Source organism: Microcebus murinus, chromosome 4 (genome assembly GCF_040939455.1).
Source record: "Microcebus murinus isolate Inina chromosome 4, M.murinus_Inina_mat1.0, whole genome shotgun sequence".
Lineage (NCBI taxonomy): Eukaryota > Metazoa > Chordata > Mammalia > Primates > Cheirogaleidae > Microcebus > Microcebus murinus.
The window spans coordinates 53,754,078-53,780,960 of NC_134107.1; the positions used below are offsets into that span (position 1 = coordinate 53,754,078).

At 45.7% G+C, this 26,883-nt stretch overlaps 1 protein-coding gene across 8 annotated transcripts in view; it reads right to left on the reverse strand.

Moving 5' to 3' along the window:
- Positions 1 to 26,883, reverse strand: part of PPFIBP2 (PPFIB scaffold protein 2) — a 135,234-nt gene that overhangs the window by 54,234 nt on the left and 54,117 nt on the right. For 6 of the 8 annotated variants that reach the window (XM_012744180.3, XM_076002212.1, XM_012744181.3 and 3 more), the window contains 2 exons: positions 6,519 to 6,611; positions 2,382 to 2,495 (listed from right to left, as the gene is read on the reverse strand). In XM_012744180.3, the coding sequence (XP_012599634.2) occupies positions 2,382 to 2,495; positions 6,519 to 6,611 (207 nt within the window). Of the gene's footprint in view, positions 1 to 2,381; positions 2,496 to 2,664; positions 4,149 to 6,518; positions 6,612 to 21,974; positions 22,194 to 22,423; positions 22,628 to 26,883 lie in introns of those variants that run through there. The other 2 variants (XM_076002215.1, XM_076002216.1) reach the window with 2 other exon arrangements.

Here is a 26,883-nt window from a genome sequence, read left to right on the forward strand (position 1 = left end):
TGTGTCCACTTAGGTGCTGCTCAGTTAATACCAATTTGCTGGTGAGTATATGTGGTGCTTGTTTTTCCATTCTTGGGATACTTCACTTAATAGTATGGGTTCCAGCTCTATCCAGGAAAATATAAGATGTGCTATGTCACCATTGTTTCTTAGAGCTGAATAGTATTCCATGGTATACATATACCACATTTTATTAATCCATTCTTGGATTGATGGACACTTGGGCTGTTTCCACAGCCTTGCAATTATGAATTGTGCTGCTATAAACATTCAAGTGCAGGTGTCTTTTTTGTAGAGTGTCATTGGATCATTTGGGTAGATGCCCAGCAATGGGATTGCTGGGTCAAATGGTAGATTCACTTGTATCGCTTTAAGGTATCTCCATATTGCTTTCCACAGAGGTTGAACTAGTTTGCAGTAAGTCTTAATTACTTAAAAAGTTAAGACTTTTGAAAAAGTCTAAAATGCCATCCATGGGATAATGCTCACAGAGACAAGACAGCCTCTCCCCAGGTGGTGCTGGGCACCAAAATCTCCTTGACACAGACTCTGACAATGGAGCAGACACACTGCCATGGGGAGCTGTGCAGAGCAGTCCCAGGGGAGAGGCCGGGCGGGCTTCAGATGACTCAGGCACTACAATGCAGCCACTCTCTGACCTCTCTTTATGTGGTTACTCGCCAGTGAATACCTTCCTGAAACATCAACCTTCTGACATTCTTCTGACGTGTTCCCTTCAACATTCAAATTTTCTTGGTTTCTCTCTCTCTGGATCATTTACAACACTCCATTACCTTCCTCCCTTACCTTTCCCACCTCAAAATGACACCTTGTGCAGACTTGAAAATACAGTCCAGTGGGTTGCATTATGCACCCTTTTATGAAAATGCTTTTCTGCCATTTGAGATTTTTTTTCTATCAGGCTATTTTCTTTTCTGCATCTTCAAAAGAAAGATTCAACTTGAAAGGGAAAAAAAAAGACTCAACTACTATTGCTACTCAGATTTTCAGAGAATGTTATGAGTAAGAGAAATGGCATACAATCTAAATAGGAAATCAAATGAAGCCAACAACATAGCAACTTATTAATCAGCAACGAAATGATAACAAACAGCTCCTGAGCTCCTGGAACTAGTTTTTATGAAGACACATGTATAAAAATACTTTGTAAAAAAGTTCTTCAAATGCACTCAAACAAAACAAACACCAGAACTAAGATGTTTATCCTAAGACTAAAAGTAAAATGCAAAGCCTATAATTATTACTGTGCTGTTAAGAAACAATCTAAATCTTATGCTGACCATGACAATAAAAAAAAATGTTAGTACTCTGGGAGAAAGATTATAAGCAGTCATCTAATTGAATCCACTTATTTCAAGAGACTAACTTTCATTCTTTAAATAATTGGTGAGCACCTTTTATGTGCCGAGGGCTGTACCAGGAACTTACAAGGCACACACACAAATTTTACTTATAATTTTCAAAATAACTTAAAATGCAAAAACAATTTAAATTGGGAAAATCTATTAATTAGATATGTCATATTAATAGATTTTATTTAAAAATCTAATTAGCTTCTCAACAAATTCTGAAAAGACCCCTTCCTAAACATTGCAGCTCATTCCTTGTACTACAATAAAATTATTCATGGGTAAAAGAATGATTAAGTCAATTATGATACTTGGCCAAAATAATCTATTATAAGTGATAGTAAAGTTGACTACAGAGCAAAACTTAAAAATGAAAAAAAGTCACTATATGATGTCAAGCATACAAAATCTGAGGACTAAATTGCACCTCTGGTGTGACAATGGCTTTGTAAATTATATGTAAACATAACAACAAAGAACAAAAGGAAACAAGGAGGAGACATTATTTGAATGGTAGGGGAGCAGCTAAATAATTTGTTTTTCATTTTGATGTCTATTAAATAAAAATATTATTTAGGTAATAACTTCTATCAAAAAAACCCCAAACTACACAGAACAGAAGGGTGCAGAGCAAGAGGGGAAAGGTGCACAGAATAAACTGAGAACTGACTTTCTAAAGCCCCAGATGCCAGGCAGTCCCACTGTGGCTCCTGTGACAAGATGAGGGCTCCCTGCCCTGGAGAAAGTGCTGCCTGGCAATCTGTCTAACCAGCTCAACAGGTTCTCAACAGGTTCTGGGCCAGCCCTCCTCCGCCCTACCCCCTCTGCCACTCTCAGTGTTCAGGCTGGTTTCACCTGCTGTATAAACACTATCCACTGAGCTGAGCGGCCAAGCCCACCTCCACGAGGCATGGGAAAGTAAGCAGTGAGGGCTGTAGCCTGGGCACACAGAGGGACTTCGGCACAGGAGCTGCTTCAGATCCCAAGGGCCTTCAGCCCCACCGCCCTTACCTGTTGGAGCATCTCCTCAGCAGCATTGAGTTTCACCTGGTGTCCTTCCAGACACACTTCCAGGTCTCGAATCTTCTCTCCTTGGGCTTCCACTTGATCTGTGAGGACACTCACCTGTTCCAGAAAAATAAAGTAGTGGTGGAGGGTCAGGGAAGTCTCCCCACCATAGGTGAGCCCTGAGGGCCCACCACTGACTCTTGCATGGGAGGAGCAGCTTTACTTTCTGCTGGGTAGTAGGTGGGGGAAGTGTCCTGGTCAAGGGCAGCTCCAGTGAGAGTCTTACCTTCCCAGGGAGTCTCGGCCCCTGCCTGAATGACATGCGTCACGTTTCCTGCTTGATGACAGACTCCAGAGAAAAACACTCAGCAGCCACAAGAGCTGCCTCTGGGCTGGACTCCTGCTCCTATGTCTCCTGTAGGACAGCCCCTACCTTGAGGCACATCTCAGCTGGCTTGCCCAGGCTTCTGCCACCACATGGGGAAGAGTGCTCCAAACCTCCATGGAAACTAGCCAATGACCTTACCTCTCTCATAAGGGTGTGAGGCCTGCTCACCTATCAGGTGAGGCTTTTGAAGCAATTAAGGAATGTGGGATGTAAAGGGCATGTATTAGCATTGACAAAACTTGGCTCCAAAAAGGTTTTTGTGCTTCACAGGCCAAAACATGACTCTAAATCACAAATATAGAGAAGCCACATTGTGTATACAATGGCAGGGAAAAAAATTCAACTTTCTGAAGAACCTTGAGAATCTCTATTAAAAAAATATTAATTATCAGTACTAAAAATCATTTACAATGCATCACTTAAACCAATTAAATTATGCCCTAAATGCATACTAAGTAGGGTTTTCATAGCCTTCTCTATTATTCTATTAGTAAACTGCCCCAGGATCCTTTTCCTTTATTAAGGGATAGCTCAAAGCAGGAGGATAAAGAGAATGACTGGCCTTCCAAAAGTGAAGAAATCAATGGTTGGTAAATTGAGATGCCTTAGACCCTTTCAGTTAGGGTCATTGCCATTTACATATAGATTATCCTAAATTATTTCTTAGTCTGTAATGGAATGACAGATGGAACACAAAAGAGTTAATGGAATGACAGATGGAACATGAATTTGCTTATGGGGTTTAAATAAACCTTATGAATTATAAAGCTCCTGTTTAAAAAGGAATTAATCTAAATTAATACAGCTACTTTAAGCTTTCCATTTTTATGATCCCAAATGATGAATTATTGAAACATATTCCTGTAGTTGATGCGTGACTTGCTAACATTTCACTTTTAATCCCCAAATGGGCTTCTTCTGTCCATCTTAAACACAAACCTTTGTTGGGGGTTTGTTTTTTAATCCTTGTGGCCCAACACTATCAGCACTGGCCTTTTCAACTGTTAACTCCACTTTCAAAAAGGCAGGATTTTCGGGAAAAGTCTAAAGATATTCAGGGCTGCAGCAGGGGCTTTGCAAATCTCAGTGCTAACTCTAGCTATTATGAATGGAGGAGTATAAAAAATTGGGACAAAACATAAAAGAACCTAGAATGTGACCTTCATTCAATAAAAACAAATATTTTTGAGCCCTTACTACATGCTAGGCCTAATTTCAGGCACTAGGGGATACAGAAGTGATAAAAGAAAAAAAAAAGATGACAATCCTTGCCTTAAAGAGTTATGTTATAATGAAGTTATAAAAGATTTTGGTTTTGTTTTTAACTAATCATGGAAACAAAGTATTTTGTTATATGTGATTTGCCTTGTTCTTCTACAAGTAGATCCAGGAAAAGGAAAACATTCTGGGCCAAGATCTCCAATTAATTCAGTCTGGCCGAGCAGCTGTGTGAAGGAAGCAAGAGTCTTTATCCTGCCGAGGATCTGTCTAACCAGCTCCGTGAGTCTACTAAGGAACGGGAGTGATCACACAAGAGCAACTCCTAGCATCTGCCCATAAGCTCCTGGTGAAATAGAAACCGCTGGGGGTCGACTTCTGACTTTACTGGCAAGTAACTTCCCAATTGTGTTAGGATTATTTAAATAGGGATTATTCAAGAATTCAGAATTTTAAGAAACCATGAATGTAAAAGAGAACATTATTATACAGGACTTCTTTATTAAAATGTAATCCTCTCTACATAAGCGCGTGCTATTTCAACCATGAGGGTCCTGGTTCCAACGTTTACAATTTCATACTGTTTGCTGCAAAATTCTAACTAACTTGGATACTCTTTCATTAATCATGGCATTAGGGTGGAGTTTCAAATTACATATCCCTTAAACATCTGCTCTACAATGTGCTATACAATCTGGCCCCTGCCACTTCTCTGAAGGCCTGCTCCACCACTCTTCCTCCCAGGCACCAACTCCAGACACAAGGGCCCCTTGCTGTTCTTCCCACACACCAAGCATACTCTTGCCTCAGTGTGTGGGCTGGACTGACCACCTCCACCACCTGGAATGCACTTCTTCAGGTATCATCTGCAAGCTCCCTCCCACCAAGACAATCCATCTTCCCTCTCTACACAACCCTCATTCTGCTTTATTTTTTTCCCATGGTACTTATCACTGCCTGAGATATTTTATGTATTGGTTTATTGTTCTCTCTCTCACATAGAAGATACACAAGAACAGGGACTTTGTCTGTTTTGTTCGCTGCTGCATACCCAGTGTCTAAAACTAGCATCCCACAAGTCACGGCTACTCAATTATTTTGTAATGAACAAATCAATGGAGTGAAGAAAAAAACAAAACTAGAATGCCAAATTGTATATTTGGTGTGAGCTCAATCATTTAAAAATAGAGGCAGGGCAGAAGACAGAAAAAAAAAAAAAAAACACTAGGAAAAAAAACCCAAAATGTTAACCTATGTCTTTAAATTCTTTTACAATTTTGAAAGTCTCTAGAATCATTTATTCTTATGTTCATAAAATAAAATAAATAAGATAAAAGGAAAAAGAAAAAAACGTACTGGTGCCTTACAACTCTAGTGCTCTAAGCTAAAGCCCACAGCCTGGGGGGCCAAACAGCCCTGCCCCCATCCTCACCTCAATCCCACTACCAGTCTTATATATCACCCTTTAATCTTTTAAGGAGCTGGAACTAGGATATTGGTCTTCATATTTTCCAAATCATCAATTAGTATCTGATGCACACCAGACCTTGAGTGAATGTTTGCTACGTCAATTTACATTTTTGAGAGCTAGCACAACACAGAGTTCCTGCTTCAGCAACAGGCTTCCTGTGAGAGTGCTCAACTTTATGTTCCATCAGGGAACACAAGCTTCCAGAAGTGAAAATGTTCCTTTGGCTATCTTTCTCCAGGAAAACTCTTAGAGTTCTCGCTTCAAAGCAAGAGAGCCATCAAAGGCTTAGCCCATGTCACCAGCTCCAGGAGACCCAGCTTCAGACAATTGGGACTTGATCCCACTAGCATTCGCCCTCAGGCCTGTAGCACGCACAGCTTTGTTTCATTAGTGATATGACTCAGAGGCTCCTGGAGGACAGGGCCCACCTTTGTTCATTCTCAGTGCCTGGCAGTCGGCCTGGCCAGAGGGCTTCCCATGCACAGAGGCAGGTACTTGGTAATACATGATAAATAAATGAATTTGCAGCCCCTAAAAGCCAAGTCCAGGGTTAGATTGTGCCCCCAGTTAACGCTTTGCACTCGGATGTCGAGTGTGACTCGACACAGTTAGCAAAAATTATAGAGATTAAAATTACTCTTTGAATGTATCAATAATATGAAATATAAAAAACTCCAAATAAATAAGTTTGTATCAAAAGAAACTCCAGTTTTTTATTCTACTGCCACGCTTTGTAAAATCTGGGGTATTAAAAACATTAAATCCCGAGTAGAATAAAGGAATAGAGAAAAAAGCGAGTGCAAAGGGTTAATTTCTTCTTTATTTCAGGAAAAGTCTTTTTTTTAAAACCATACACTTTGGTGATTCTGGTGAGAGAGCATTTAAAAAAAGAAAAGAAAACTGAAGACAAAAAAAACCAGCACAAAACCAGCACAAAAAAAACCAGCACGTTGGGCGCAGAAAAAATCCCAACAGAGAAAAGCTCAGGTGGCCCCTCCCACTTAAGGGAAGCTACAGAGTTGAAGGTAACAGGATAAGCTGGTTCCCACCGAGAAGGACCCACCTGTAATATGAGGGACTCCTTATCTCCTTCTAGACGTGCCAGGCGTTCCTGGTAGGTTTCATTGCTAGCAGCACCGTGGTGATTCACCTGGGACTAAAGGGAGAAGAGAAAAATTACACTTAAAGTGTTGGAAAAACATCTTACCAACTTCCAAATGGAACATGTAATGTATGCAATTTGTGAGGACAGTTTCACTGATTATATGTACAAAACCACCCATCAAAAACAGGAAACAAGATTTCAAAACTACCATGAGGAGGACCAGACCACATGCCATCGAAAGGTGTGCTCTGGAAGTTGGCACAACCACCCCCTGGATGACCTCACCTCTGGCCAGGAGGGCCTCAGTGGAGCTCCAGACCCAGCAGTGCTTGACTTGACTGGACTTGCTGGGTCTGGTTTAGCTGGAGTCAGCCTCCAGAGGCTTGGCAACAACAAGGGTCTGCTCTTTGAGGAGACCAGAGAGCTGGTACCATTCACCAAGAAGTATGTGGGAACGGCTCATGCACAGATCTTGGCATCTCCTAACTTCCACATCAGGCTTCTTGGAGGCCAAGTTATACCTTGCTGCATGGAGGTTCAACCTGAACATCACAGTGAGCATGGAGATGGGGGTGCAAACTGCAAGGTAACATCTACTCGTGTGTCTCTTCCCACCCCAATCCTCTCCCCATCCCCCAACAAGGGCTTTGGCAGCCAGGTGGCCAAGCCACGTTTCCATAGTGCTGGAGCTGAGAGAAGCAAGCTAAGATGAAACAACTAGAGAAGAACCTGAATAACAGCCAGAGGGATCTCAGGGAGAAAACATAGGAAATGGAGAGTAGCCAGAAACTATAGAAAACAGGAAAGGGTGAAGATGTGAAATGGTAGAGGAGAGGTAGAATCTCAGAGACAGGAGCTGTACTTTCTAGGGTGCATCTGACCTGGTTGTGGGCAAAGAGGAGGGAAGGAGTCGCTAGTGGCACTTAGCTGGCCCCAACACCAATGCCCCTTGCTCCATGCCAGATGGAACGCTGAAACAAGGCCGGCCTGTGATAGGCCATCCAGACGCTTGGCAGTCTGAAAAATATCTTATTGCTAAATGGGAAAGTGGCTATCATGATGATCTGAGCTGGTCTAGTGAAACCAATGCTCCAATATTCATGAGACAGGTGTCCACCCCCCTAGAGGAAAGTCATGATTGTGCAAAGGGGTGAGTGAGAAAGGCCCAGCATTGGCCCACCTTGTCCTGAGCTCATTTGCCCACATCTCAACTTTTAGAATGGGCTCTCCCACTTCCCTCCATGAGAAAGGGTACCTCCTCCTTCCCACCCCTCACATCCCTTCCCTTCCCAGTGAACTGCCTAAGTGAGGGCAGGTGACAGAGCTATCCCCAGTCCTAGGATAGAAATGGGGACCAAGCATTCTGCATGCAAACCCTGTTGTCTTGCTAGTGAGGAGTGTTGAGGGTGCAGTGGGAAGGCAAGCCCAGGGGCCACTGCCCAGGGCAGCTGTGCCAGGCACATCTAGATGGCAAACAAGGCACCTGGGGCCACACCACTCATGGCCTGCCACTGCAGCCTCTCAGAGTCTGTGTCTTGCCCATTGTTAAGGAAGCTCTTGTATGCCATAGACAAAGGGCCTTAACAATTGCAAATGACTTCTTTGTTGCCAACAGTTTATTATTGTTACATTAATCAATATTCCAGTTCTTACAGAAACTCTCTGACCAGCTTCCAAGGACATATTATAACCTACATTTTCTCAGAACCCGGAAGGGAAAAAAAGGAAAATAATTCTTAATAACAGATCAAATTCTTCTCTGTCAAAGAACACACATGATGGTGATTTTCAGTGCACAGAGAATAGAAATGGACCCAGGCATCCATGTGAAGCTTTGTGCCAGTGCCAAAATCAGCATGTACATGGGAGCCGCCTAGCACTGGTGGCTGCCACTTCTCCAGCAGGAAGTGAAGGAAAGACCAAAGGGAAGATTCCTTCCACAAGACTCCAGCAACGCCACACCAACTATGCCTTATTTAAATTGTCTATAGTGTGCTCTTTGTTATAATAAACAGTCTGCCCATACAATCACCCAGAGGGGCAGGTATTTGTACCAGTTGACAAACAAAAATAAGGTTAAGAAAGTAAATTAAAGTTCAGTTAATAAACAAAATGCATGGCATAGAGACCATAACACACACTAGAAGTGAATCAAAAATCTGGATCCACTCTAGCAGCCAATGAAAAAAGACAAGCATGATGAGTTAAAAGATGCCCAGATAAGTAGGATAAAATGAAACCAACTGCCTTGGGGAAGCATAACTATTCCTGGGCAAGGGAGAAACTTCTCTTGTTTTCACAGAGAGACTTTGTGTAATGGGGTAAACAACATCCATGACGACATCTGTTTACTGACAGTAAACAGAGCCCAGTAGAACTCAATGCTTTTGTGTGATGCCCTCAAAATCGTTCAGAGGCTAATGGATAATATGGGCCAAAACCCAAAGCAATTCTATGGAGGCCGGTGCAATGTGGCCCGAGCGCACTGCTGTAAACACACAGCAAGCACTCAGGCAGCACCCAAAACGTGCCAGGCACTGTCGAGGGCACTTCACCATAATGCTAGAATTTTCTTACAAAAATGTTTATTAATTAAAATAAATTTTACAATCTAGAAGCACTGTTTGAGGACCTGGTAATTTTCCCCTCCCACAGCAGACTTGAGGGGCCAATCCTGTCCCCGTGGCCACACTGGCCCATATAGCAGTGGTGCACATGGCAGAGAGGTCCCTCCCTCACCCCAATCCCTATTCTAGGGGAACAGAGTGCCTTCCTTTTCTACACATTCTCCAAAATCACCACTGTTCTCTAGAAAGCTTTTGAAAGGTATTAAACAGCAGTGACATGGAGATGATGTTTCAGACAGAAGTCCACAGAATTGCCTTCCTTCACTTTCAGTGAGATGCAGAGCTGTGTGTTTGCATGATCTAGACAAGACTGGCATGTGAAGAAAACCACAGCTCCTCGGAGGGGCACAGGCCAGGGTCAAATGCCACCTCCATGTGGAGAAGAACCTGGAAAGCACCCAAGAACAGAGCCAAGAAAAGGATTATCTTGTTGAATGCCAATATTCATCAGCCAAAGGTAAGCACTTGAATTTGAGTGAAGAGGTATGTTCTTTATTCCAGTAATTCGGCAATAGGTTCAATCACTTTCAGCTGTTACTCTTACATTATATGAATAAAGTGGCTGCATCATCAGGGCATAAAAAGCCACATGGTTATCAGATATGATTCCAATGTATTGAGAAACATGTTTTAAAAGACAGTGCTAGGACACACCTCTATTTTGCTCTACTTTAAAAAGAGCTTGCTGTGTCAGATAGTTAACACCTGCTTCTTTAATTCTAACAGTGGAATTGCAAATAGAAGGCTTGGATCAATACTCAGGTCATACATCTGGGTCCCTGCGTGATTCCAGGTTGGGGACATCTCTGAAAGGTCTTGTCCATATTCTCAAGTAGGTGAAGTGATGGAGCACTTACCCAGCTCTCCATGCATGAAGTCAGGTTAAAGAATCATGGCCACATTCCACTGAGAACTTAAACAGAATTCTACAGGATGCTACATGCTAACTTTTGATTTCTCTCTACTATGGGATGACAAGTGAACATAAAGGAGAGTACCATCCCTGTTCTACTCTCCACAGATGAATATGAGAAAGGGCTAATGTTTCCTCAACCAGTGACATTAGCCCCTAGGCCAGACCTGTCCAATGGACTACTAATATACTAAGCTGTGTTACATGTATTTGATCAAATTTTCTCTTTTATTTTGATAATTATTGCTATAAATGTGATAGAGGGAAAATTAATCTTCTCATCCAAGCTTCCCATGGTCAGAGCTGTTCACGATACTAAAATTCTGGCCAGGTGTGGTGGCTCACACCTGTAACCTCAGCACTTTGGGAGGCCAAGGAGGGAGGATTTCTTGAGGCCTGGAGTTCAAGACCAGTCTGGGCAACATAGCAAGACTTTATCTCCACAAAAAATAAAAAATTAGCTGAGTATGGTGATAAGCATCTGTTACTTGGGAGGCTGAGCCAGGAATATCACTTGAGCCCAAGAGTATGAGGCTGCAGTGAGCTATGAATCCTGCCACTGCACTCCAGCCTGGGTGACAGAGTAAGACCCTACTTCTAATAAATAAATAAATTAAATTAAAAAAAAATTCATGTTACCTAAAAATATTGTGAGGGCCACATGATCTGTGTATCCTATGGAGGTGAAATGCTGACTATTGCCTGACATTTCCACATCCTCTCCCATTTTGATTGAAGAATGCCACAGTAAAACATAGTATATCTCTTGTATCACAGAACTGAAGCAGGACAAGGAGTTCGTCTTGAATGTATATTGTCAAGGACTCATAAACTTTAGGGAAGATTACTGAAGTCAAACCACTTTTGCTTTTATCACAGCTTTGTTCTCAAGAGGCTTGGCAAAGTCTTGGATATAAGGAATCCATCCTCTAAAACCCAGATCTCTTGGAGGCATATAAAACACAGCCTAGAATCGTCACATCGAGGTCTTCCCTAGGCTTTGTGAGGGATACTCCAGAGTGCCCTCAGGATCAGTGACAACATAGCTCCATGACTCTCATAGGTTGTCTTATGAGTCTATTTCTGTAAGACCCAACATGCTACTGCTGCTGGGGCTGGGCAGGCCTAATACACAGCTCAAGCAATCAACAGCCTAAGGTGGGGCTATTTTCTAAGCCATCCCCAAGTGAGAGGCTCAGGGAGATGTAGCATCTGGGCAGGATATTCTGTGGTTGGGGATCTCGGGGGTGATCATGACAGCTAAATCAGCCTAGGCAGTGAGAATACAGAAAAAAGACGGCCATGTAGCCAGAAGGGATAGGACTGGGACCAGCAAGATCCCAGAAGGGATAGTCTCTACAGAAAGGGCTATACAAGGATGCTAGCCTAATCTAAACCAAGTCCTGTTCCCACCTCTCCCATCACTCCCCTTGGTCAGTAAGCAAGTTTACTAAGTTCTTCATGTACAGAGACCTAGATACTGGCAGACTCCAGAATTAAAGGTTTCCACATTTTAGGGAGCACTGCATTTTAATTAGGGATGAGATTACCAGGGGATATTTAAGGCCTAAAAAAGAAACATTATCACAAATTGTGGAGAAAGCCCAGCTTAGTCAATTTCCTCCTTGTTCTCTGGCTAAAGGAAAGGAAGAGAGAAGACACGTATGAATTTTGGCAGACAATTCTTCAGAACCCTGCTTTAATGGAAGCTATTGTCAGTCCATCCAGAGAAGGCTGGGATCATCAGCCTTACCGTAACCATGCGGCACAGGCGAAAGCTGCCATCTTCCTAGAGATATCCCCATCTCCCAGCCACCCACTCCAACGTTGGCTTACTGATCCTTCCTCTAAATTTTTAGACTTGGGAACAGAGTATGGTGGTGGTGGTGCTAGAAGGTCCTGAAGTGGTCAGTGACCATGTTCCCCTCCACGTGGAAAAAGCTGGTTTGCAGCAGGAGTGAGCTATGAAGCTAACGTGCACAGAAAAGCAAACCAAAGACAAGAAAGAGACTGGTGGCATTCTCATCCCTGGTTCATGCTGTCTAAAGACGGAGATATATCCAGGCTCTCTCTCTTGGTCCCCTCTTGGCCTAGTTTAAATTGAGTTTCTGTTATTTGCAACCAAAAGTCCTGGCTAATGTATTTGTCTCATAGGGTGATCAACTGACTGAAATTTACTCCTTTGGAAACAGACTTATAGGAAAGAATTCCTGCTATTTGGATATAGCACTGAATTACAAAGGAATTCTGCCTACCATTGCTTGATTTGCTTAAACTGGCAATTTTTAAGTTAGGGTTGTCAGTTCTAAGCCAACTATAGTTAAAACCAGGATTATCAGTAAGGGCTATTGGGAAATCTGCTTTGTGACACATGGTGAGTCTGTGTGGGATGCGCCAGGATCAAAAGGCACCCAGTGTTTGTATGTGGAATGGATGGCTTTCCATCCATCACCTGTTTGCCTCCATTCTTATTTCCCATGTGGAGCAAGAAGGCTAAGACAGGGAACGAACACAAGATGCAACAGGCATCAACTGGGGGCTGGGACGGTGGGGGTTGCAGGATGTGGGATAAGGAAAAATAAGTTTGTTAGACACGGTGGCTCACGCCTGTAATCTGAACACTCTTGAAGGCCAAGGCAGGAGGATTGCTTGAGCTAAGGAGTTCGAGACCAGCCTGAGCAGGAGCGAGACCCTGTTTCTACTAAAAGTAGAAAAATTAGCCAGGCCTCATGTTGCACACCTGTAGTCCCAGCTACGCAGGAGGCTGAGGCAAGATGATCACTTAAGCCCAGGAATTTGATGTTAAAGTAAGCTACAATGACACCAATATACTCTTAACAGCCCGGGCAATAGAGTGAGACTCTGCCTCAAAAGAAAAACTAAGTTCAAACAAAACAAAAAATAAATAGAAGCTAAAGTCTAAAAGATATAAAGGTGAAAAAAAATTTAGGAAAAAAAGATAAAAAAAATAAAAGATATAAGGGTGCAAAGAAAATGAATAAAGGAAAGGTAAATAAGAACATAACTATATCTAACAACTGTTCAAGAAGCTGGAAGAATCACACATCACACACAGCTGTACCGATGCCAGGTCTGCGAGCTGGAAGGCTGAGAGCTCCAGGTTCTCTGCTCTCTACCCTTTGCCCAGGTCGACTTCAAGGCAGGAACCCCTGGGGACTTTGCTGGGCTTCCATGTTCATTGACAGAATTCCTATAGCATCTTCCCCCCAGGGCACAGCCTTCTCTGCAGAAAGAGAACCAACCAGGGCCGAGCAGGAGGCCAGCACTACGGCTAACCACACGTGATCTCAGGCAGATCACTTCGTCTTAGGCTTCCCATCCTTTCAACAGGAAAAATTACACCTCGCAGAGCAACAGAGACGGTCAGGCAGGTCAATATACCTTAAAACATGTGGGAATAAAAGTCCAGGATGCTCTTTATAACAGGATACTCTGTGTAATATAAACACCGTTTGAATGATCACAGGAATATGGAAATCATTTAAATGGCTTTTTTTAAAACTAAAAGACTAAAGTTCAGTTAGAAACAGCTCATCCTTTCTACTGAAAGTTTTAATTATCTCACTCCTTTTGTCCAAGAGAGGCAACATTTCTGATGAGGACACCTAAGAAATATCTACAAAAATCTGTACAAACAACCAAGGGAGCAATAACCAAAATACTTTCAGGCTGGAAAGGGAGAAAAGGGTTACGTGACAACACAGAACCCACTGTCACTAATAGCCCTGGGACCATGCCTTTGATCCACATGGCGAAAGGTGTGTTCACTTTTCCATCATCCCTTAAAAGGTGCTCACATTTTGAGTCATATCTTTATGGCCACAATTTTTCCTCTTTACAAGCACTTTACTAAGTACTATAAGTACCATGTGCTACATACACATTTATAATGAGTTTCAATAGCTAGTAATGACTAATCATAAATACTTGAATTTTTATTTCTGCTCCAATCTAGAAGTTAGGTCAAGTTTAGGTTAAGCATGAGCTTTACCAGCCAAATCAACCCTCAGCAGCCTCCTAAAGACATCACTCTCTGCCAGCGGTGGCTGGTCAGACCCATGGGGCTTGCTCACTCCTAGCCTGGCCCCTCCATTGCAGTTTGGCCCAGGGATAGACATGCCAGGCTCTCCAGAGTTCCAGATGGGAGGTGAGTTCCAGATGGGAGCTTGATGCCACGGCTGGTGTCTGCAGATTCCTTGTGAGCATGACTTTGCAGCCTGGCTGGCATCTGCCAGGAGTGCACCCCTTCACACATATTCTGGCACACTCAGAGATCCTGGGTGAGGGCAGTTCTGTAGCATTCCCCAACTGACCTCCTGCTGGCACTACACGTCACTGAATGTGGGGACAGAGTTGGTTCCAGAGCAGTCAAATGGGGCAAGGGAGGTCACAAGGGGAGTGTCATTTGGTATGCAAGTAAGGGGTGTGGGAAAATCCTAAGACAGCTCCCCAGTATGGCAAGTCTAGCCATCATGCTGGTTTTCAGAGCCAACAGTTGCTTCTAAGAGCTCCTGCTAGGGGTCCTCGGAACACATTTGCCTTCCCTTTTAGATATCAAGGTTTGTTGTCTGGCCAGGTAGAGTCAATTTCCCATCCAGTGCTTCTAATAAGCTATAAATTATATTTCCTTCAGGATCCTGGCCACAGTATATACATTGTTCCACCTGGTCAGAGCATGTTAAATTATATGATGGCTCTTTGCCTGTAAGTATGCTGAGATTTTGAACACAATACACTGGGTAAGCCTTAGCTCTGGATAAGTCTTAGAATGGTTCTTCATTCTTTAGCCACTGAGATAACATGTGTTTTTAGCTTAATAAGAAAACAAAACAAAACAAAATATGTAGTTTTTCCAGGCTGCCTGGTCAAGAGGATCTTATCAAAATCCAGAAAACGCATAGCAAGTGGCCTCGGCTGCCAGGCACAGGGCTTCAGGTGAGATGCCAAAATCACTAAGGCTGTATTGCAAGCTTAAAAACACCACTCACATGCAAGCCTTTTGAAAACTTGAACATTATATAGACCTTAAAAATAAGGGGTCCAAAGTAAATAAAAATATGTGGCTCACAGAAGCTACAGTCAATTCCTCTTACATGACTCAGGTTACACATCACCAAGGGAAGCAAGCAGTGTGAGTGTAGAAAGATGCTTATAAATAGGTAAACTTCCTCTAGATTGTTTTGGTTAAGGAATTTTTGGGCTTTCTGGCAGTTGTTATAAACCCAACTGTTTCCAGGACCAGTTCTACTTTTTCTAGGCAAAGAACAGTCAAGCCAATCTACCATCTTCAGCATAGAGTTCAAGAAGTTTCTCCCAAATGCAGTGTGAATAGAGCTCAGTCAGGTTTTTAGCTGCACCAGGATTCCAATGAGAGATTTTCTATCCTGACTTTGATCCTTATGCCCACCTCCTCTTGGTTTCAATTATATATAAGGGGAGGCTAGGAGTTGCTGGTGGGGTTATCATCCAATGATCTAAACATTCACCTATAAGGAAGACCAAAGCAGAGTTCATAAGTAATAATTAAATAGCTTCTTGGTTGATCCATGTTCCTGTCATCACACTCCATTCATGTGCTTATTCAATGACTTGTATATTCCTGAGTACCTATTAAGTGTCACTCTGTTTTAAGCAATGATTCGGTACTTGCTGTCAAAAAGCTATGTAGTTGTACAAGGAAGGAGGACAGAAAAAAAAAAAAAATCAACCTTTACAGCAGGATGTAGTAAGTACAACAACACCAGGGGCAAAGGGAAGGATGAATAAATTTTACCTTCAAAAGAGGGAAAAGGCTTTATAGGAGGGGTACCATTTGATGATTGAGTCTGAAGGTTAACGGAATGCCCCTAGGACAATGGAGAACAGCACCTTTGGAAATGGTCTTCCCAATACAGATATGCTATTCATGAAGCCATGACAATGGCCATCCTTCAGCCATTCTGGCCTTCCAGAACTAACACAGCAAACAAAAGATACCTTGAATATAGACTGTCCATAAGCTTTCCAACCAAGGAGTTAGTGTGAAACTCCTAACTGGTCTTCCTGAGGAGCTAGATTCAGAGAGAAATGCATTTCATTTACCAAGATCTTTTCCCAAAATCATAGCCTTGGCTAAACTTGGTCACTGCTAAATTCTCCATCAATCAGGTGGCTGGACACATAAGGAGCTTTTGGCACTGGGCTGTAGTAGTAGCTCTTGCAAGTGTGCTGGTATCCTGGGAAGGGATGATATTAAAGTCAGAAGGAGAGTTAAAAGAGCAGACTCTTTGAAGACTTTCCTCATCTTGCCAACTCCAATAGACGCACTGACTCATTATTACCGAGAACACCTTCAGAAGCAGAGCGGCAACATTGGGTGCGGAGCTGGGGTGGGGTGGGCGCTGTGGCTGTTTTAGCTCGCCTGGAGGCATCAGAGCTAACTGCCTGGTGCCGCTTGGACTGCCTACCTTCTGTATGAGGAGCTGACAAACAAGCGTGAAAGAGCCATAGCTGGAGAATACAGAATTAGATGAGGGCTAAAGTGAGCTGCTCCCTTGGTCACAAGATTACTATTAACTCTACAAGATTCATAAATGGGAATGAATTCAGGGGAAAATGGATAGGAAAGGTTGCTTGGGCACTAGAGGCAGCAAGAATAATATTATAGGAATTTTAAAGCTGACCACAGGAACAAAGCCAGTGCCTAGTGGATCTGGGAGTGATCAGAAGAAGCAGAGATAGTAAGTTTTTAGCCTGCTCTTCCAAGAATCCTAATAGTGAAAGGAAGGTAAGTTGTAAGGCAGCACGAAGAGGCAAGGGCAGGGTCAACAATAGCTTTGATTTACTTTTTTCCCTAAGTACTGAGGAGAAGCATTTTCCACCAAAGGCAAAGGACAGGTGGGTAGGGAGGAGCTGAGGGAAGTAACAATCAGAGGAACAAGAGGAGCTGGGACAGGATCGGGTCAAGAGGACAGGATACTGTGATAGCCTTGGCGGGGAGAAGGGACTGCTGGTCAGTGAAACACAAGGAAGTTGAAAAATGACATCTGTAAACAGTTACACTTTGTGGTGCAGGGGAGAGAAGATGAGAGATACTTCTAGGTTTGGCTGTTTTTCTTTTTATCAGTGAAGTAGATAGTGACATCGGTTGAGAGGGGAGTGTTGTAAGGTTGGACACAAATGGAAAAGTGTGAAAGGATGGGAGAGGAAGGAATGCAGCGGTGAGTCGAAGGATCCACAGCTACTGTTCTGCTTTAGAGTACTCGCAATCTATTCAGCAAGCAACCCTGGTACGATGCCACTTTATTAAATCCCACTATGTAAAAGAGGCACGAGAGCCTCTCTTCAAGGAACTGATAGACAGGATCACCGGTGGTAGGTTTCAGAGATGGCATAATTTTAGCTTCTAAATGATGCTGGGGAACATGATGGGCAGGCACGCTGGGTGGGTTGGCTAGAGGTACCTACAGGAAATTGCGGACAGCCAGCACCCTTGAGCAACCACATTGTTGCCTTTCCAGTGGGCTTGAAAAACCTCTCTGCTCGGACTCAAGGTTGGGTGCATGGCTCTGGAGTGACCAGAAGTTGTCATTTGTGATTGATGTCATCATCCCCATAACCAACACTTATGAAGTGCTTTCTAAGTACTTTACATATATTATTTATCTATATTTTACAGTCAACTGAATCCCAGGAAGGTTAAATAAATTATCCAAGGTTACACAGAGATGAGATATGAACCCAAGGAGTCTAGATCCAGGATTCATGCTCTTAACCTATAGAAGCAGCATTCACAGAAGCTGCTGCCTACTTCTCCAACTTTCGACGCAGCCCAAGATGAAAGCAAGGCAAGTCAGTGCCTGGAGTTAGGACGCCTGTGTGTATTTGCTGCTCTTCTGGCCCAAGTGGCCAGGCTACTAGATCACCCATTTGAGCACCAGATGACATAGAATAAAGTCTCACATTAGCAGCTTGAGTTCATTCCACATTCTACTGCAGAACACAAGCCAACTGCATGGGAGGTCCATGGTGATTCCATTTTCTTTGTGACTTTGGGTTGGAATTTGGCTTAAACACCGAGAGTGCTGGAAGCCAGGGAGTGGTGTGAAGATGCTGATAGTGCTGGGATTACTGTTCCTGGGAAAATGAAGTCCTGTGTGGCGGGAAGTGGGTAGGTCCCTCAGAGCCTGCTCAGAACTATTTTTAGAGGTCTTTCATGGTTGTGTGGGTTGGATCCACTGATCTCAATGCAGGACAGGTGTGAGCTGTTTGTGAGCCAGGAACCAACACGTGAACTTCTAGGTCCTTAAATGCAGCCTTTTGACTGAATCCAAATTTTACAGAACAGATGCTTTTATTAAAAGGGTTGCAGCAGAGAAAGATGAAGCTTTTCTTGCCTCGTTTGGTACTTTAAAAAGAACAATCTTGAAATTAGAAGGCCGTGGTTTCCCCACCCCTGGCCAGGGTCCCTCTAGATACTTGTGGCAGGAGACTGCCTTGTCCCTGCTTCATGTTAGAAGGAACCAGAGCATTAGCTCCTTGGGCAGCCTTTACTCAGCAACCACAGCCAAGCTGGCTGAAGCCAACAGCCAATGGGGCCTCTGGTTACCTATGGCAGGCCAGGTTGCAGCTGCCTCTTCTAGGCCTTTAGCATGCGCAGTTTGAGACCTCAGTCGGGAATGCAGGAAGGGGACTAGAGCTGAAGGACTGAATGGGCAGAGCTGCACTGCTCAGAGAGAACCCAATGCTGCATGTTCCTCTTTCAATTTTCCCCTTCCTGGTAATAGCCAATAGCAGTTAACAGCAAACATGTTATCAAACATTGACTTACATGCATGGTACTATGCTAACCATCTTATATGTACTTTCTTACTTAATCCTCAAGTAAAATCTGTATGTGATAGGTACTATTATCTTCCTTATTTTATGGATGGAGAAATCCAAGTTTTTGAGATAACCTACCAAGGATCACGTAACTAGTAAACATGGTAAAGCCAGGATTTTAATCCAGGCCTCACTCCAAACTTCATGTTCTTAACAGTACACACTATCCCATCCATCAAAGGCCCCAGAGCAATGTTTCTCTTCTGAGCAAACATTTCTCACCCAGCTCTGGGCCTCCCTGAATACAGGTGTCTCCCCTTCACCCTGAGGCATTACCCTCTTGGACTGGTACAAAGGACGAGGGCTCCTACCCTGTGCGCCATGGTCACCTCTCATCCAGGCACATCTTCTTCTAGAATCCACCCCCCTCCACCTCTTGTATGGGAGAATGAAGGAGACAGAGTTTCCACCTTCAAAAACACGGGTTCAGAGAAACCTGCTCTCCAAAGCTAGCTCAGCTTAGCACGTGAGAAGGGGTGGGTGAGCTGTGCAGATGAGAAGTACTGAGAGACCTGGGCTGGGGTCAGCAAAGGATTTTGGCGGTGGAGGGGGGACAGGGGGAGGCTTGATGGAATCAGATGAAGTAGGTGGGAATGAGAAAGAGCACATCTGGGGGAAAAGCTCTGAAAAGGGAGGGAGTATGTTCAGGAGCTCATCAGGTAGACATAAAAGATTAGGACTCATGATCAGGGTCATAGGATGAAAGGGATTTTTTTCAAGGAGATTAAAACACTCTGGCAGTACTGTTTAGGGTAAAGAAATAGGGAAAATACTCTGATCACATTATCTACAACATGCCCAGCACTTCATGTTTTGCTTTCTTTTTTTTAATGTTCTTTAAAAAGTAGAAGAAAAATATCTGTTTAGCTGTGACTCATCCTGGGAGATTCTGAAGTTTCCCTGCTTAGAGCTTCTCTCAGCAAACGTCTAACTTTAACCAGTGGCCAGAGCTCACAGCCTTGGGTCTCAGGACAGAAGGGGCCTCCTTACCTTGCATAGTGTGCAGAATTAGCTCTTCCACACACAGAGCGTCTCTTGCACAAGGTGCAGAGTTACAACATCGGCCCCAGGGGCTGGGACATGGCTCCAGTAATTCCGAGCACATGTTGGCTGGGAGGACCTCTTAGTTAAGAGCTTCATTTTGGATATGGAGGAAATAAAGACTAAGTGATGGGCACTGCACTTCTTACCTGTTTCCCTGCAGCATCTCCCCACTGAGGCTTTTTACTTAAGATGACTCAAACCTTTGCCAAAATGTCTGGTCATCTCAGCAGGCTCTCTGGTGGCTGTGATGCCCCAGGGGCCGAGCACAGACAGGATTTCTGCTGGGTTCTAAACCAGTAATTTTCTACATATTTGGCAGGGAGATAAGGAAAGAGGACTAGACTGGGAGATAGAGAACAGGGTTCACGACCAGGCTGCACCACAAATAGCTATGACACTAGTAACCGGGAGGCTCTTAGCCTCTCTTGGGCTTTGCTAAATGAGGGGCTTGTACTGGCTGATCCCTCCAAGCCCTCCTGCTCTATAATTGTGTTCAGCTGCCTCACTTTTCCCAACACTGCATACCAGAGACCACATCACAGCTAGAGTAATTTTCTTAAAATACAAAGCGGACCCCCAGTATATCCCGTGCCACTCCCCTGCTGCAAGTCCCCCAGCATACAGATCACGTCACCCACAACCCTTCTCCAGTGTGGTCTGGCACCTGCCTGCCCTGTCCCCCACCACAGGGCTTGGCCACACTGCCTTTCTCTGCCTTGCCACTTGCCTAGACTTCCTCTTGCTTTCAAACCATTGCACATTACCATCCCCTTTGCCCGGAATGTTCTTCACCCTGTTTTTCACCTAACTCACTCCTACTGCACTTTCGGGTTTCAGTGAAGTGTAATTCCTCACAGAAGGCTCCCTGACCCCTCCTCCTCAATCACAGTAGCCGTCCTGTGCCGTCTGTTGTTCCTTCTTGCTGCACTTAGCAGTTTGCACTCTGAGGTTTATTTCTGGCCACCGTATAACCTCCATCTCCAGCATCAGGTGGAAGGTCCACAAGATGCTAGTTCTACTTTGCTCACTGTACACTGTACACCCTGTACCCAAAACTCAGCAAATAGCTGCTGAAGGAGCAAGCGCTGCAGAGGGCACACACAAAGGCCTGCCAGCCAGCGTCTGGGAGTTGGGGTCCTCGGACCTGCATGCTCCTTCCAAGCTGGACGCTTCCTGGCCCTCCTGTACTTTTGCAGTTACAATGTCAAATCTCTTATCTGTCAGCTGCTTTTGTCCTTCCTGTCTCTAAGAAACACTCAGCATATAATTCCTCAGTGTGAAAATAAATGCATACCTATCTTAGCCAATTTAAAGGCAGCCACAAAAGAGGAGACAGTCGGAGTTCTGCGAGTATATGAGTACGATGCCACTCCAGCCCCCAACATTCATTCATCCCTTGCTCACACTCATCCCCTACAGAAATGGCACGAACAACTTGCAACCCAAACCCTCAGCCTCAAAGCATTCAGAGGAGAATGCCCAGAGCCATCCTCCGGAAACCCAGCAGCTCACTTGGCTGGCAGCAGATGTACCCTTCACACCGGCTAACATTACAGCCGAGAATGAGTTAAACTACTTCCGAATTCAGTGCATTTAAAAAGGCAGCAGCTTCCTCTCTGTGTCCTCATACCGATGGACACATTTTTTTTTTGGTCACGGTGTTTGCAGCCTCTGACTGTTTAAGTACCAAAGTTAAAATAACCAACTTTCCTCACTCCATTCTTGCCTTTCTGTACAGAGGCTCATTCACCAGAATGTCAGCGGAGAAACAAAGACAGCTGACTGTTTTCTCCCTTGGTGTCTATAATTAGATTCTCATGTAGAACTTGGCCGCAACAGGGCTCTGCCGGACAATACTCCCCCTAACACACTCCCCCGCAAACACCCCAAAGTGTCTCCCCTCCACTCATCTCCATGGAGACCCAGACAAAGCAGCCAGCCACTTACCCTCTTCAGCCACGAGAAATGCTTGTAAACATCAATGTCCCCATCCATGCTGGGCACCCATGTCAGCAGTTAGATTCCTCGGTGGAAAAAGCCCTTTTTCTGGCTGGAGACCAAGTTCTCTCCTCTTCCTTGCCTCTGCCCCCTCCCCCCTCGGGAACTCCAGGCTGTGTTCAAGTTTCCCCACTTCCCTGGCCTGCGTCCTTGTCCTTCAGCCTTTCCCTAGACAGTTTCAGATACACAAGGACTCAGACCAGACTGTGCCGCGCCTGGGTCCTCCCCCACCGCCCCCACAGCCACACAGCCCCGCACACACCCCGGACTGGGACGCAGAGCCCTGCTGAGCACTCAAACCTAGCAGAAAGGTAGGTGGAAGAGAGACTTGGGCAGGAGCTGTAAGCACAACACACACGCGTGCACACACACAGGAACGTTCTTCTCAGGGATAATACCAGAGCCCGCCAGAGGGAAACAGTCCTGAAGAAAATTCCTTGTCTGGCTTCCCCCTTCTGGTGTGGCTGGAACTCATTACTGAGAGCCCCGATTTCCTGTCTCTGCTTCACTCTGCATTTACCCAGGGCTCCCAGCTGCTCTCAGTTTATTTGGGACTGGGGAGAAGACTAAAAATAAGTGCCGCTCTTGGAGGAGCTTGCCGGTTCCCACACACAGCCTGACCCCCGCCCCGAAGCCCACGCCTACCCCTTTTCCAGAGGAGCGACAGGCTGTGCCCTGAGGAAAGCTTGTTGTTTCCAAAAAAGAACAGATTCAGAACCAGCTCCAGTCTGAGTCCTCGGCCCTGCTGTGTGCGGGGCTCCGTGCGGGGTGTTTGCTGTCCTTGGCGCCCGTGTCACTATGGCCAGAGACCAACTGCTGCAGCCTCAGGGGAGTCTGGCCCTGGGCTGAGGTCAGTCCCCACTCCAAGCTCCCTGGGGCCACATTCTGTCCCCGGGGCTGGGGGAGGGTGCTGCCTCCCTGGCTGCCTGCCCCGGCTCTGGGCTTTGGACTACCTGCTTTACAAACCAAGGAGGTGGAAAGGGTGAGGCCGGTCCTGTGCATTTCCATGACACTTAGGGAGCAGCCCTGGGTAGGCAGGAGCCTTGGAGAGCTGGCTAGACAGGGAGCTGTGTCTGTTCTCTTACTGACAGGGCGGGTCACATGCTGGCTTTCCAGGGTGGCCCCTCCAGCACTCCCCAGATGCCACCCCCATCTCCTCCTCTTACTCCCATTTTAAAAGCAGCTTTTCTTCCTGACCCAGCCCTTAATGTACGGCCTTTGGCTATGACTGATCATGAAAGTGACCTTTGATGTGGGCGCGGCGGGAGCTGTGGTTACACGCAAGGGCCCTGAGCTCTGCTGTGGTAAGGACTCACAGACGCCCATCTCGCAGTGGCTGGGCCTTCCTGGTGCTCTTGGGGGTCCCCTGGGGGGTTTCCTGGAACTCCCAGCCTATAGAGCAGGCTCTACTGGATGTCAGCATGCCCCTCGGCAGGGCACCCAGTCACCACAGCCAGGGGCAGGGCCTGAAACACGGGGCAAAACAATGCCTGCAGCACCTTCCGGCAGGCTGGCTCAGCCCATAGACATCAGGGAGGTGGCGGGGAGGAGGGCTCAGGCCAGCAGCTGGCATGAGGGAGGAGTAAATTCCTAGAGACACACCCATACAGAGGCCAGAAAGGAAAAGCAGAGCCCACTCTCGGAGCTCTAGCCCCTTCCTTCTCACCTCCGGCCCAGCTCCAGAGCACGGCCTGGGACCCACCCAGACTGCCACGGGAAGTGGCAATGAAGAACATCTCTAAGCTTGCAGGGGTGGGTAGGCTGTTTTCTTTTCTGTCTAAAAGCCTGGGAAAGTCAAATGAAGAAATTCATTTAGTAAATACTCATTTGCCTAGCACCCAAGGCAAATGAAACCGCCTTCCTGCCCTGGGTAAATAAAGAATTACCACATGGTATGTAGCAAAGGTATATCTGGGCCTCAGGGAAGAAGAGGCAGGGGAGCCGATTTGGAGGCTGGCAGGGAGAGGCAGGCAGAGTCCCAGCACCTGCAGGACAGGAGATCCCACTCTCCTTGGGGGAGCTCATGCCCTTCTTTATGCTCTGGGATGAGAGAGGAAGAAAAAGGAGACAGGGTGGCCACCACAGCGGTATCTCACCCTCCTTCCTGACTCCCGGCTGCCGTGAAGCCTGGCCCAGGCACCCCTCCTTCACCCCTGCTGAGCACCCACCCCTCTGCTTCACCAGTTGCCCCATGGTGCTGAACCACAGCTGACTGTCCACACATCTGTTTTCTGCACCAGACTGCAGGGAGTGCGTCTGATTTCTGGCTCACTTCTCCAACTTACACGTCTAGCACAGTTCTTGGTACACAGCAGGAACCTAAACATTCTTTGGATGAAAAAATGAGGCTTACATGGTAAGACCAGCAAAAGACGACTAAAATTCTACCTGGAGAAAAGAGAGACTTAAAGGACTATCTCCCTGGGTTAAAGAGGAAAAGACATCTATTAGCTCAACTCACTTGTGATGGAGAAGGAGGGGTTTGTGTGGGGCGAGGAGAGGGTGGAGAGAGACAGGCACAAGAGAAGAGGGAGGGAGGGAGGGAGGAATCTGGACAAACTGCAGCTAAATTCTTGACATATTTTCATGGTATCTTCAAGTAGCAATTCTTACCTCCGCCTTTTTTTTTTAAACACCCAAATACATCTTACTTATATTGTAATTCAACTAAAAAATCCACAAATTAAAACTCCAAAAAGATCTAGGAGCAAGGCATCTCTGTGCAGCTGGCAGGAGGGAAAGGGGGGGGGGGATGTGTAAGATTTCAGGGGTTCGGAAGCTGAGGGTGCCTCCCCTCACTCCTAGTCCCCCAGGGGCAGCAGGCAGGTGCCGGCTCCCTCACCTGCCTGGGAGCAAACCTGTGGCTGCACCACCCCAGGCTGCCCTGGCCAGCATGGCCTCATAGTGGTCCACAGAAGGGCTTCAGGGAATCAGGTAAGCCCCCGAATATGTGCATAAAATATATACAGAGTGCTATTTGTATGCACAAATATCTATTTCTCTAAAACAATTTTCTCAGATGATCAAAATGGCCTATGACTCCCAAAAGGTTAGAAGCCTGAGTGTCATCTGGCCTAAGCAGTTGTTCCCAAAGGCTTAGGCTGCCCTTATTATTGGGGGTGGGAGCCTGGGCTTCCTGCTTCCATTGCACTGCTCCTGTGAGGCAGAGTCTCAGGGACCCATCTCTGAAGACAGGAGGCCTCAGGAACCACAAAGGGTACACAAATAAGGGGCAGAAACACAGCTAAGAGGCCAGGATGGTCAGGTTTGGATAGGGGACCTCACTGTAGGTTGTCCCCGCCCCTAACCTGGGGTATCTATAAGAGAACCCTGGGATTGTCACCTACCTGGCTGGAATTCCAGGTACTTGTGGGAATGGCTGAAGGGGGAGGGAGCGTTCCCTGAATCCTGGTGCCTTCCAGCAGTCAGCAGCATCTTATCGCTGGGCAGAACTGGACTGGCAGGAGTCCTGTGGGTCATGTGCTGTTCTGCTGACCTATCGCCTACATCCTGGGCTCTGCTCAGCCCTGAGCCTTGGCCTCTGGGCGGCAGCTGCCAGGTCACCACCTTGTAAGTCAGAATCAAGCCATGTCCTTTAACAGAGGTGTTGCACCACCGTGGGCCTAATGCCAATGAGAAGGGAGGGAAGGGGGGGAGGGAAGAGCCCAGGAGAGGAAGTCCTGATCACAAAGCACTCTCCTGGCTACTGCAGCCCAAGTCCCTATGGCACGCAAACATGGAGAACCCGCCACCAAAGTGGGTTAGGGCAAGGGTCAGCAGACTTTTCCTGTGAAGGTCCAAATGGCAACTATTTTAGGCTTGGTGGGCCATGCAGTCTCTGCCATACTCAGCTCTGCTATTAGTAATGTGAAAGAGGCCACAGCCAACACCTACACCAATGTGTAGCTGTGTTCCAGTAGAACTTTACTTATGGACACCAAAATTTGAATTTTATATCATTTCACATCATAAAATACTCTTGTGATTTTTTTTCCCCTCAATCACTGAAAAATGTTAACAAATCATTCTTAGCTGATGGGGCATAAGAAATAGGCAGTGGGTCAAATGCAGGCCACGGCAGTGCCAACAAGCCCCCAGGTGATGCTTATATTCCTGGTCCCAGGACCACATTTGGAGTAGCAAGGGATTAGAAAACCACTTTCAGAAGTTCCTTGAAGCACAGGGGACTGAGCAAGTTGGCCTGGGAACGTGAATTCTCTGGAGCCTGCCCACTAGTGAGTGTCTGAAAGGGCAGAAGGCTCCCAGTGGTGTGGTCTGGCAGGTCTTTGGGGGCGGAGGGTAAGTGGGTGTCTACATGCTCAGACCTCAAGTTATGCTAACCTGGCAACATCACCCACCATGTCCCTGGGCCTGCAGCAGGAAATTCAGTGGGGAAGGATTTATTTGCTCTTTCACCAGTGTTTGCACATTCTTGGTCATTTATAAACATTGGTGCTTAGGGGCTGAAATAGTCTCTTTAGGTCAGGTCTAAAAGGAACCAGATCACTAGAATTTAGTAGGGTAAATTTACATTTGAGGGGGGAGAAAATCAAACTCCAGGAAAACTAAAACTGCTAAATTTGCAGGGTCTGAAAGCCTCTGATCTGCGGTGCAGAGCCTGGCAGACCCTGCGGGTCAGGAAATGCCTACTGGGAGGGAGAGGGCCACCCACTAGCACCCCAGTGAGAGGCACTGCAGTCAAGGAGTTTTGAGAGGTTTTCTCACCATCCACAATGGAAGGTCAAGTCTGTGTGCCCATGTGGGTTAGAGCCCTCCCTGTCTCTTCTCCCCAACCCCAGAGAGTGGAGCCCTTCCCGCCTGCCCCCGCCCTTTGTCCACTGGTTTCCAAGGAAAATGG